The sequence below is a fragment of the Schistocerca piceifrons genome, chromosome 6 (genome assembly GCF_021461385.2).
Source record: "Schistocerca piceifrons isolate TAMUIC-IGC-003096 chromosome 6, iqSchPice1.1, whole genome shotgun sequence".
In the NCBI taxonomy this organism is placed as follows: domain Eukaryota; kingdom Metazoa; phylum Arthropoda; class Insecta; order Orthoptera; family Acrididae; genus Schistocerca; species Schistocerca piceifrons.
This window is the reverse complement of record NC_060143.1, coordinates 319,540,273-319,553,301: the sequence shown is the minus strand read 5'-3', so window position 1 is coordinate 319,553,301 and position 13,029 is coordinate 319,540,273. Positions and strand designations below refer to the sequence as shown.

Sequence of the window (13,029 nt, the reverse complement as noted above, 5' to 3'; positions counted from 1 at the left end):
AACTGCAATTTCGAGGATCATTCAACTGTTGTATCTTTTGTTAATTAAGCGCTACCGAGTTAATCTGTTTGAAGAGGCGTCGAACTTTTAATCCGCGCGGGGAATAACAGGATTTATGCAACGCGCTGTGGCGGGCTTAATTAGTTTCGGATGCAAGCACGACCTAGGTAACGGGTAATTACGGAACAGAGCCCCAGAAACGTTACTGAGGTAAGAGTTTCAAATGGTATCGTGCACTTAAATTAAATTTGTGGTTCTTATTTGTACTAACGATTCAAAACTGTGCACACCTTGTTGTACATAAAATCTCGGTACAATAAAGAAATCAGAAAGACTGAATTTTCAGACTGATACGACCATCAGACCGTTAAATCAGTTTTTCAGAAGCGTCAACTAACTGTACTTATTTGTGCACAATTATGAATCAGTCTTATTTGACATGTTCCTGCTGCATCGTTCCACATCCTTTTAATCGTTGCTTTTTATGTTTAGATAACGGTTCCGCTAGCGAGGTAGTATTAACCCAAAAACTGAATTATAGTTCAGTATCTGAGGCATCTCCGTGTATTTTGAGATGTCAAAAGTTATGGGATAGCGATATGCGCATATACAGATGGCGGTAGTATCGCACACACAAGGTGTAAAAGGACAGTGCATTGGCAGAGAGGTAATTTCCAAGAATGATTGCCTATCGAAGTCACGGAGTACAAACGATACGTATCGAACGTGTTACTGTAAGTCGATCATGCGACTCTGGTGGCGGGCGTTATGAGTGTGTTACGGTAGGCACTACGGCAACAATAAAAGAAGAGCGTTACAAAAATACTTGTAATTACAAAGGAGACGACTTACCTTACTCGTCGTCGGTGTTGTCGTCATGTGAGAGTCCATGTGATGTGTACGCTTCAGGGAAATTCCCTCTTTGCCGTAGTCTGGGTAAACTCTGGCAATATCACGCAAGAATATTGGCAGTCACATGCGTTAACTTTTCCCTGAAAACACAAGTTGTGGAAATAGAGATACTGAAATGAGTACAGTTCGTCTCTTTGTCATGGACGTCCTTCTCTTTTAATGGAAGAGTTCACAGATTTCAATAGCCGCTCGATGTTCTGTGTGTGCACACTGGGGTCATCCGAAGACACGAACTCTACACAGTGGTTGACGAACTCGTGGTCGAATCCTTCAGCTTTCAGAGTCTTGTAGGACTGAAATCTGTCTGTAATGACGTTAGTACCAGGCAGTATGAAGTGCTTTATCAGACCCACCAAAATGACCTTGTCTCTGGACAATACTCTCACAATGAAACACTTCCGGGACTCTCTTTCTATTCCAACGAATACCCGAATATGATCGATATCACTCTTTGAAGGTCGTCCTCTCTGGTTCTTCCTTCTAGCTATTGAGATTCGTCCACCTCCACAATTTTACTCGGTCCATCAATTGGTACACTGTCATTTGTCACTACCACATAACAAACTTCTGCGCTAAACCCGAAATAGTCACACACGGTATTAGCAGAGAAGTCAGTTTCCGATGCTGTTGCTTGCAAGGTCTCGCATCCAGCAAGATAGAAGAATTACGCTGGTGTGGATGGATAATTTGGAAGAGTCGAACCTCGTATTCTTCCTGATACTCGTTCCTTCACCCCACTGTCCGCAATGAAATTGTAACGGTAATTCAGCATCGAAACTCCTCTTACGAAGTTTTACACACTTCACACCACCACAATCTACGTAGTCCCTCCTTTCCTTGTCCGGTAGTACTCCATATTTGTGACAAAAAGTTAAACAAAAAGTGGTTCAGTTGGCTCTGAGCCTTCACAGCGGAGGTCATCAGTCCCCTAGAACTTAGAACTACTTAAACCTAACTAACCTAAGGACATCACACACATCCATACCCGAGGCAGGATTCGAACCTGCGACCGTAGCAGTCACGCGGTTCCAGACTGGAGCACCTAGAACCACTCGGCCACTCTGGCCGGCAAAAGTAAACCATTTTCTATGTTGTATAAGTACGGAATCATATTTTTCCACGTGTGAGAATGCGCCGAAGAAATGTAAGGAACACCAGACATCCCACTCACTATTTGGTTTCCCAAGCAACCCACAAATAATTCGCGGAGGTATGTAATTTACAGCAACTAAAGAAAGGACGGAAAACAGATAAAAATGACGATCACAAATAATTGATCATAACACCCGCCACCAGTGACATATGATCGATTTACAATCGCATGATCGATATGTACCGTTTGGACCACGCGACTCGATAGCCAATCGTTTTTGCTGTGTTTACAATGGAATTGACTAGGTTCTCTGGTCCAACTATACCTATTATTGACTAGAACAGGTTATGTTTGGTTACACGGAGGCCACTTCCAGACTTCATCGACTTCGTGTTGCCATAACAATGCGACATGTTACTGGGCCACAATTGTTCGCGATTGGTTTCAAGAACATTCTGGACAATTCGAGCTAAAGATTTGGTCACCCAGATTGCCCGACATTAATCCCATCGAACATTTATTGGACATAACGGAGAGGTCAGCTTGTACACAAAATCCTGCACCGGCAACACTTTCGCTATTATGGACGGCTCTATAGGCAGTACGGCTCAATATTTCTGCAGGGCACTTCCACCGTCTAGTTGAGTCCTTGCCAAGTCGCGTTGCTGCACTACGGCGGGAAAAAGGAGGTCCGACACGATGACTTTTGTCGCGTCAGTGTATATAGAAGTTTTGGTTTTATGTTAAATCAGTCCAAAGATCAACCCTATCTGTGAGGACGCTCTGGCCGTAATAGGATAACAGCATAACACTTTCTAGTGTTTCGGCCCCCTCTCTGTCATATTCCTTTTTCCAAAAGAGATTCAGTAAAGAAGATCGGATCACACTCATGCTCATAAAATAAGAATACATAGTGAAACAACGCTCTGGTGGGAGGTTTGGGGATTTAAATCACCTCGGGGTATGACCATGCGGTGCATTTGACCTGCGGTCGTCGAACGATGGCGCTGGCAGCAGTCCACATATGCAGAGCCGTGTTGGTGCATGTCAGAGTACGGTGCAGCGAGTAAGTGTGCGGGCGTTTTCAGACGTCCTAATGGTGACTGTGTGTTGAAAATGGTACACATAACACATATTGATGATGTTATGAAGGGTAGAATACTAGGGCGACTGGAGGCTGGTCAAACACAGCAGGTCGTAGCACAGGCCCTCCGTGTGCCACAAAGTGAAATCTCAAGGTTATGGCAACGATTCCAGCAGACAGATCAGTGCTCGCAGATGGCCACGGAGTACTGACAGTAGCCTTGCTTGGGACCTTACCACAGCCACTGGAACACTTGTCTGCAGATAAAAAGTCCACAGACGACTGGAGACATGGTTTATTCGCCCAGAGACCTGCAAGGTGCGTCCAACTGACTCCCGGTCACAGGAGAGCCCTAAAGCCTGGTGTCAAGAACACAGTACATGGTTATTGGAAGAGTGGTCCCAGGTTATGTTCACGGACGTCCAGGTATAGTCTCAACAGTGATTCTCGCCGGGTTTTCATCCAGCGTGAACCAGGAACCAGATACCAACCCCTTAATGTCCTTGAAAGAGACCTGTATGGAGGTCGTGGTTTGATGATGTGGGGTGGGATTATGATTGGCGCACGTACACCCCTGCACGTCTTTGAGAGAGCTACTGTAACAGGTCAGGTGCATCGGAACGTCATTTCTCACCAGTATGTCCACCTTTTCAGAGGTTCAGTGGGTCCCACCCTTCACGTGATGGATGATAACGCACGGCCCAACCGAGTTGCCATCGTGGAGGAGTACCTTGAAACAGAAGATATTAGGCGAATGGAGTGGCCTGCCTGTGGTCTAGACTTAAACCCCATCCAGAACGTCTGGGATGCTCTCGGTCGACGTACCGGTGCACGTCTTCAAACGCCTAGGACACTTCAGGTGATCCTACAGGTACTGGTGCAAGAATGGGAGGCTATACCCCAGCAGCTGCTCGACCACCTGATCCAGAGTATGCCACTCTGTTGTGCGGCTTGTGGTCCAGGGCCAGAATGAGATCTCAAAGTGCTCCTCCAGGGCATCTAAAACTCCCCTGCTTCCATGGTATCGAGCTCCGTCTTATATGAACCACATGTAAGGATGAGCCAGACAGTAGGGGATTTTACCTTATTTTATTAACTTTCAAAAGGTAACTTTAGTTTTCTTGTCACGGACAAGCCTCTTCCGGCAGTGTCAGCTGCCTGTAAATTTTCTCGTCCCACAGTCTGGCAACAGAAAAGCCAGCACCAAGGAAGGCTACTTCGATCACGTGCCTCTCTCATGTGCTGACGAGCAAACACCGTGTGTGTGACGCTGACCAGGTCACGCTCTGGAAATTTCCATGAAGCCCCCACGGGTTCGTCTCCTTCTGACCAATCAGGGCGGAGGAAGCCACGTGGCCGTATTGGATGTACCCTGCCGCCCGCCACCGGGCCTCTCTCTCTTGGATGCACGCTCTGTAGCAGTGAAGATCTCCCGCTTCTCCAACTGCTGCGGCACTGTGGACTTTGTTTCGCAGCCGGCATGCCACTCGAACTTGCCCGATTGGCAGACGCAACTTTCGTTAGCTTTGCGAACTATGTTTCGCCAAACTCTACACTCCGGCTCACCCTCGCCTCCCTAGGTCTAACTACAATCTGCTTTCGGCTGCGGTGGGGCGAGGACGTCCGCTGCGCCCCGCCGTGCGCGACCGTGAGCGCTTGCTTGTGTTTACCTTCTCGCGGGGCGAGTTATATTTGTTCCAAGTTCAGTACGACTATGGCACACACATGGCGCCACGATACGATCAAAATTACTTTCCAACCAGATCACGCGCGTCCTCGAGCCTATGAAATAGAACAGTTCATACGCGATGATCTATGTTTAGATCCGGCGACTGTCGTCGGAATACATTTTTCTACAACGGCGAGCGTGGTTTATGTTAAAATGACCAGTGCAGAGGTCTGCGCGACTGTGGTGTCTAACTACTCGAACTCACTCAGATTCAAACATTCTGACGGGCATATCGGTGCAGTGACGGTGGATCATGCAGGCATGGGCCTAAGGACTGTAAGGGTTTTTGAGCTCCCCTTCGAGGTCCCAGAGGAAGTTGTCAAGGACGCCTTCCGACCATATGGCAATGTCATCAGTCACGTTGTAGAAAAGTGGCAAACTTTCTCGACCTGTAAGGTCTACAATGGTGTGCGCCAAATTAAACTTGAGCTCAAGAAACATGTGCCGTCCTATTTGAACATCGGTGGCTGTCGTGCAATCATAATGTGCGACGGTCAACCGCGTACCTGTTCCGGATGTGGACAGGAAGGCCATGTTCGATCGAGCTGCTTACAACGTAGAATTACGCAGACACCAGTGGGAGACTCCATTTCCCCGACAGCGACGACAATCCTGCCCCTCACGTACGCTCAGACGACGATGCGCACCATAGTTGAGGACGACACGGGCGATCGGGCACATCCATCGACGTCAGAAGAACCAAGGGAGGAAGTGGAAGGACCCCAGATGCCGACCCATGTGTCGCCTTCTTCGCAGCAACAACAGCAGCAACAGTCCCACGGACTCCAGACGCAACATATCAATCAGAACGAGATGGACGTGGACGCGAACATTGTCCCGACCGCGGCTTTCCTAGCGGAAGGTGATACGACGCTGGATTGCCTCCCACATTCGGATACGGATGTCCACGTTCGAAAGCAACGTTCGCCTCGACGACGCAAGCGACGTCGGCGGACCCCTTCTGACGATTGCCTCCTACACACGGCCGGTCAAGAAGGTGACACCTCGTCAGACGGCATGGATGCTGCGCCTACTGAGGATCTAAGTGGTGTAGACGGTTCACTTGCCCATACTACGAGTGTCCAGTTACTTCTTGCACCACAGATTCAGCAGGTCGCGTCGATGGATGGCGCTCCGTCTACCTCTAGCAAAGACGACGTGCGTGAGAGAGATTTAGGTGCCGATCAGCTACACAGCATCGTGTTGCACCCACTGTGGTCGGACGATGTTTAGGAACTTCCTGGAGAGGGCACGGGTGACAGGGGAGGGGGTGGCATTGAGGATGCCACTCCTAGCGTGAAAGACTCATAATTTGTAACGGGTTCGGTGGGTCCGACATCTCTTGCGGTTATCTTCGATTGCCATGGCGTCTACCATAGGAGAAGAGGCTAGGCAGCGCACCTTTCGCCTTGCCACAATCAATATCAACGCGATAAGGGCACCACACAAACTGACAATGCTACAACGCATGCTCGATGCGGCGGACATCGACGTGGCCCTCTTGCAGGAAGTATGTGTCGCTAGTTTCCCTGACTTCTACGGATATACCGCCCACATCTCCCACGCCTCTTCTACCGATTGTGGTGTGGCTGTCCTGCTACGGGACGGCTTGGCGGCTACGGACGTACTGTACTTACCGAGTGCAAGAGCCATGGCAGTAACTGTCAATGGTGTACGACTCATCAATGTATATGCACCTTCAGGGTCAGGGAGACGGAGAGATCGGGCCCGCTTTTTTTCGGAAGATATTACGCCTCTATTTATGGGCCGCATAGACAATATGGTGATCGGAGGAGATTTTAACTGTACATTATCTCCGTCTGATCAGCAGCCACATCACGTCCAGTGTGTGGAATTGGATATGCTAGTGCGTGATCTCCACCTGATCGACGCGTAGCGCCACATCCACGGCCCAGCTCCTGGTTACACCCATTATACAAGTCATTCATCAAGTCGGTTAGACAGGATTTACGTCACAAGCACCCTTTCGACGGCGACGAGAGGAGCAAAGCTCTGGCCCACTGCATTCACCGACCACACAGCCCATATTTGCACCATTGCCCTCCAACCTGCACGTGTGTGGCGCAGTAGGCCCCCCTGGAAACTGAACGTCGCCCATCTGGACGAGCCGGCATGTAAAGGTGCTATCGAAGAGTCGTGGAACGCGTCCTTACAGCGTCGTGGTCGTTGCCGATCGACCCTCAGTTGGTGGATTGAATGTGCGAAGCCTGCTCTTAGGCGCACCTTCATAGCTTACGGCCGGGAAGCAGCGGCATGGAGGAGGAGCACGGAAAACTTTTATTACACCGTCCTACGGGAATGTCTTGCTATGGAGCCCTCACCTGACAGGCAGATCATAGTCAATCGCGCGAAAGCGCAGCTAGTCTCCTTAGCACGCCGTCATTTACAAGGCGCTGTTATACGGTCGCGTGCTCCAGACACGATACGATCAGAAAGGCCATCTATGCACCACGTGCTCCTAGAACGCAGGAGGTGCCGTAGGGCACTGGTAACCGACATGATAACGGACGACGGTCGACACGTGGTAGAACAAGCAGATATAGCAGAAGCCGTCTATGGGCGTTACACTCAACTTTATTCAGCAGTGCTCCCTGATACGGCGACGGTAGACACCGTTTCAGCACATTTCCACGGTACAGTTCCACCAGACATGGTACCGACTTTACTGGGAGAAGTGACAGAAGAGGAAGTGCTCGACGCCATTGGTAAAGGCGCTCCCCATAAATCACCAGGAATCGATGGATTACCATTAGTGTTCTATCGAGCCTTTAAACAACTGTTGGTACCGTGTTTGAGTGAAATTTGTCAGGAATTGATGTCCCCGGGTATAACATTGCCTGCACCGTTCTTGGAAGGTCTGATTGTCCCCATCCATAAGCCGAAGGGACGGAATCATGTCCGCGGTTATCGCCCCTTAACGTTATTGAACAGGGACTTCAAGATCTTTTCGAGGCTGCTATCAGAAAGTATTCGCGGCACACTATTGCACGTCCTGTCCGGTGATCAGACGTCCTTGGGGGGACCCAACAACATCAGAACTGCGTTATGTCGTTACAGAGATCTCATCTCCCTTGCACGGGTGAGACGTTTGCCGGCAGCCCTGGCGTCTATCGACTTTAGCCAGGCATTTGACCGTGTGGGCCACACTTTACTCACGGCCGTTCTACGGCGCATGGAATACCCCGACCCCTTTATCACAGTGTTGACACGCCTTCTACATGGTGCTACTTCTCGAGTTCTTGTTAATGGAAGACTGACGGCACCCATGCCGATCCGCCGATCAGTACGACAGGGATGTCCATTATCAACATTGTTATTTGCATTGGCCTTAGAACCTTTGTTATGTGGTCTCCGAGACAGGCTCGCTGGGATACAGTTCGGCGGCTCCATCTATCGTTGCACCGCATATGCGGATGATTTGATGATCGTCATACGTGGAGCTGACGACATGGCAGCGGCTTTGGACTGGATTGCAACCTACGGTACAGCTTCTGGTAGCCAAATCAACGTTGACAAGTCCGTCGCCTTGAGCATCGGGATTGGGCTACCGCAGGAACACATTGCCCCCTTACGCTTCAGTGATACTGTACGCTGCTTGGGCTTAGATTCCATGAACGACATGCGACGCACGACGACGCCCAATTATCGACGCCTTCTTAACCAAATTAGGGCCGGAATTGCAAATCAGCGCTTGCGATCCCTCAACATCGTACAGCGGGTGTATTATGCCAATGTGTACCTTGCGTCCCGCATACCACATGTCGCCCAAACGCTACCCATTCCGAAACCCTTGGCTCGTAGCATTATGGCAGCGCTGGGATACTTCGTCACCGCTGGTATGTTACTGAAGATCAGATACGTATCTCTTACCCTCCCCAAGGAAAAAGGTGGTCTCGGCCTAGTTAACGTCCATGATAGGGCCATTGCCCTTTATGTTAGCTCACATTTACGTCTGCTGCGCCGTTGTCCTACGAACCTCACGAGTCTGCTTCTAACGGCTCTACGACCTGCTTCACTAAGAGCGCCAGTGCCATTACAGGACATTGCAGCGCCCCTCTTTTATATAGGACGTTTCTATTTAGAACAAAGCTATTGCAGTGTAGCGCTTACGACACCGCAAATGGCCACAACTCGACGCCTGTATCACGACATGCTGCAACGCCGCCCCCAAAATGTGGTCGAACTAAAATATCCTGACGTACGGTGGCGCGTGGTGTGGAAGACTGTACACGATGCCATGCTTGATTCCGATGTTGTTTCCCAATGGTACGTAGTCGTTAATGGGAACCTGGTGACGCAAGAACGTCTCTACAACATCCACATGGCAGAATCTCCCAATTGTGTGGGTTGCAATACAGTAGATTCTGACGAGCACCGCCTCAGCTGTGGAGAGGCGGAACCGGTTTGGCACCTTTTGCGGCAGATGCTGGCTTATCTCTTGCGAGTTAGGCCGGAGCATATATCTGCACGCACGTTATTGTTTCCGGATGAGACATTTTACCCTACGACTCGAACCAACTCTGTCACCTGGATACGTGGACATGCGGTCCATTACCTCTGTCGTGACGGACACAAGAACTTACTTGACTTCTGGGTCTATTTGCAAGAAAGACATCATGCTATTTCCGAGCATACCAGATATCGACAATGCTTCGCAAACTACCTCTGGAGTGCCTTTCACAGCCCGCCGTGTAGCTGGAATGTTCCAGGCAGTGGTAGATGAGGTCAGAACGAACTGCAAACGATCGTATATTGAACAATCCTTATCAGTGGGCGCAGTCGCTGGGAAGCCTGACTACGAAGTGATGGATTTATTTTCATGTTATTTATGTTTACTATCTTCGATGGTGTCTTCATTCTGTTTCAGTTTTCCAGGCTTGATTAACTATGACTGTTCGCACATTGATATCTATATAAATTAATGAAAAAAGAAACCTTCCGCACCCTACTAGAAATACCCTTCCCCCATTCCTTTCATCGTGTTTTTGTGGGTTGATGCACATTTTCGATGGGGGGTGGTTACATATAGTTAGGAAGGCAACGCCTGAAGAGGTAAGAGTTCATTTTTGTTTGGCAGGGACACAAGTGGCGGTGCCCCGTAGGGATGGCTATGATTTTGTTTTATTTCTTTTGTTAGGAAAAACAATAATAAAAAAAAGTTGCTGACCGAGAGGGCCTGGGTTCAAATCTTCCCTCGAGTGAAAAGTTTAGTTTCTTTATTTTCGCAAAGTTACAAAAAAATAAAAAAATAAATAAATAAAAATGAAAAAACGAAAAAAACGAAAAAGGCGCTGGTTTAAGGCATTTTATAAAAAAAACTATGTGACCCTTTATAAGGTAAAAGTGGTCAAATGAAAGACCTATTACTTGAACTCCTTTAATGAATCCATCATGCCCACCGCCTTCCCATCCGATCATTTGCACACTCATCTTGTCGAAATTAGGCTCATTTTGGATAATGGGGATGAAACATCTTCCAAAACCTTCACGTACCGTTCGGTTATCACTGTGCCATCAAGGAATATCGCACCTATTAATCCGTGAATGGACATTGCATAACAGACAGTCACCCCTTGAAGGTGAAGAGACTCTCCATCGTGAAATGCGGATTCTCAGGACCCCTAAATGAGCCAGTTTTGCTTATTGACGAACCTATCCAAATGTAAGTAGGCTTTGTCGCTAAACCAAACCATACAGCGCCTACTAATTCCCAGCATACCCCGCGGCCAACCGTGCAGTTTGAACGTCGTAACGCAAACCGTTCGGAAGTTATGACGATTTTATTTCATATAGTCCAGCCTGTATCATACTACATACCCTCCGCTGCTAGCGCAGTCCACTGCCGTCTGTGAATGATTATTGCACAGGCACTTTTCTTGACGTGTAACAGTTTTGTGTGGAGTCTAATGATTCGGTCTTTCTTACTCTCCACTCGTCTTTCTAATAAGCGAATATTTTTTTGCAAATGTAATTCCTTTAGCTCCAAAAGCGAATGTACTGAAGAATCTTGCCGTTTGTGGCTCAGACGTAACAACAGATGTGGAACTGGTTTCTCCTGCGTTAACAAACAGTTTTCTTGCTTCTGAGTTTTACTATTACGTCTGTGTGGCTTTCCCTTCTGCTATAGTTGTTGGGGCTTACTTGGGACATTAAATAACGTAGGTACTGCGTCCACCCAAGTTTCCTACGTTCCACATTCACTAATTTGACTGAAGGTGTACAGTAGTTAAGAAAACTTCATTTTTTTAGCAGATACGCAGAGTCTTTCAGCAAAAGTCAGTTCTTCTGCTGTTCACTAGCCGTCGTTTTTTTTTATCTTAAAAGAAAATGACATTCTTCAGCCATTATCTGTATATTACGAGAGAATCGTAAATAATTTTTCGTGTAATGTACCGCTTCGTACCTTCCAGGGTGCTTAGGAAACTACAGAAAGACACATGTAGTGTCAGTTTTTTAGTTTGTGTCAATTTTTATGGCACTACATACGCTTCCTATTGTAAAAAGAACGTCGCGAATCAAAATAAGCGCTACTACTCGCGCTCATCCGATATCGTATTCAGAATAGTAGCATTCTGTCCGCTTAGAACGCTGCTGATACACTGTAGAACAATCATGAGCAATACTGTCGTGACTGTATGAGTTAGACTGTGTTTTTTTTTACATGTTGAGTTCAGCTGTTTTACCCGTAGAGGTGGGACATTTTTTTAATGCAGGCAGATGATAAATCTAGAGCCTCAGGTATATTTTACACTGGAAACTTAAATTTTCCAGGGATTTCATTATTTTACCACCGCATTGAGGTGGTTCACCTGAGATAAACAATAAGAACTAAATTATTACTGAACTTCAGTTTTTGGGATCTGAGCCACAACTACAAAGTTTTATACGCAATTATGTTTTGCGTAGCCATAAAACGCTCATTACGGATTTTTTTTTAAAGAATTTGAACATGGCTGCGTTTCAGCAAGTGTGCACGCAAGAGCTTCAATAGATTTGAAATAACAGCCAACCAGTTGCAAAATACAGGTTTTTTAAACCTTGACTATGGTCTCGACCGTTTTAAAACCGTCTTCTTCAGAAGATGTTGTTTATTTAATCATATTATCTATAGCCAATGTGGGAGTCGTTGACTCTGTCTAGTCATATCGTCCTCTTAATCACCATTTAAAATACATTAATAATGGTAGTAGCCGTCTACTGTAGGGCTTCTTGCCTTAAAACTTTTTTAAAATATCGCATATCTGTTACGATGGATGAAACAACATATAGTACGCCACTTGAAAGATTTGAATAGAAACTGACATTTAAATATGAAACGTGTAATCGGATCCTATAGAGCATAAATAAGAGGGTTGCCTCGAAAACAATGCACCGCATTTTTTCTCAGCCCAAAACAATGCGAAACGTTACGTACGTATTACTTAATGTCTCCTGAGTGAGCGCGCCAAGTTTCCATCACTTCCGACAGATAGCGTAGCTGCAGGACAGTTTCAGAATAGCGTCTGTAGGTGATGTAAGTTACAAGCAACGTGCCGTAATTGAATTTTTCACTGCAGAAAAAGAAACTGTGGGGAATATTCACAAACGCTCGTGCGAAGTCTGTGGAGCATCTGCTGTCGACAGAAGTATAGTTATGAAATGACAATTAAATCAAGACCCTAAGTTGTAGACAGGCGTTGATATACATCAACGGGGACAGTTGAAAATGTGTGCCCCAACCGGGACTCGAACCCGGGATCTCCAGCTTAAATGGCAGACGCCCTACCCATCTGAGCCACCGAGGGCACAAATGATAGTGCGACTGCAGGGATTTATCCCTAGCACGCTCCCCGTGACACCCACACTCCCAACTTAATGTCCACACACTACATTCGTAGTGCCCCTGCCCATTACACTCATTACTCGCGGCAGACAATCTTACCGAGTTCCGTAAGAGTTCGAGCTATGCATGTGCATCCAGCACAGAAGAAGGAGGTCGATGCCCGGTTAGCCTTAACTACATGAGGATGGTACCTGTTCTTTCGGACATGTCCGAAGAACAGATACCATCTTCATATATGAAGTACAGTTAGTCACTGGGCAAGGAGCATGAGGCCATAAGAAGGCAGTTTGGCGGAGCTCCACGATTTGCAGCGGTCGGGGAGACCAGCCACGGCTGTCACGCCTGACACACCTCACCTAGCCCCCTCG

At 47.5% G+C, this 13,029-nt stretch overlaps 1 protein-coding gene and 1 non-coding gene across 2 annotated transcripts in view; one reads left to right on the top strand and one right to left on the bottom strand.

Annotated features, from left to right (window-relative positions):
* Nucleotides 1–5,457: 5,457 nt before the first annotated feature.
* The window catches only part of LOC124803293, a 104,962-nt gene continuing 97,390 nt past the window's right edge, over nucleotides 5,458–13,029 (top strand). The window contains exon 1 of the mRNA XM_047264476.1: nucleotides 5,458–5,652. Coding sequence (XP_047120432.1) covers nucleotides 5,458–5,652 — 195 coding nt within the window. The remainder of the gene's footprint in view (nucleotides 5,653–13,029) is intronic.
* Nucleotides 12,550–12,624, bottom strand: Trnak-uuu. The gene has a single exon. It is a non-coding gene; the product is annotated as a tRNA-Lys (tRNA).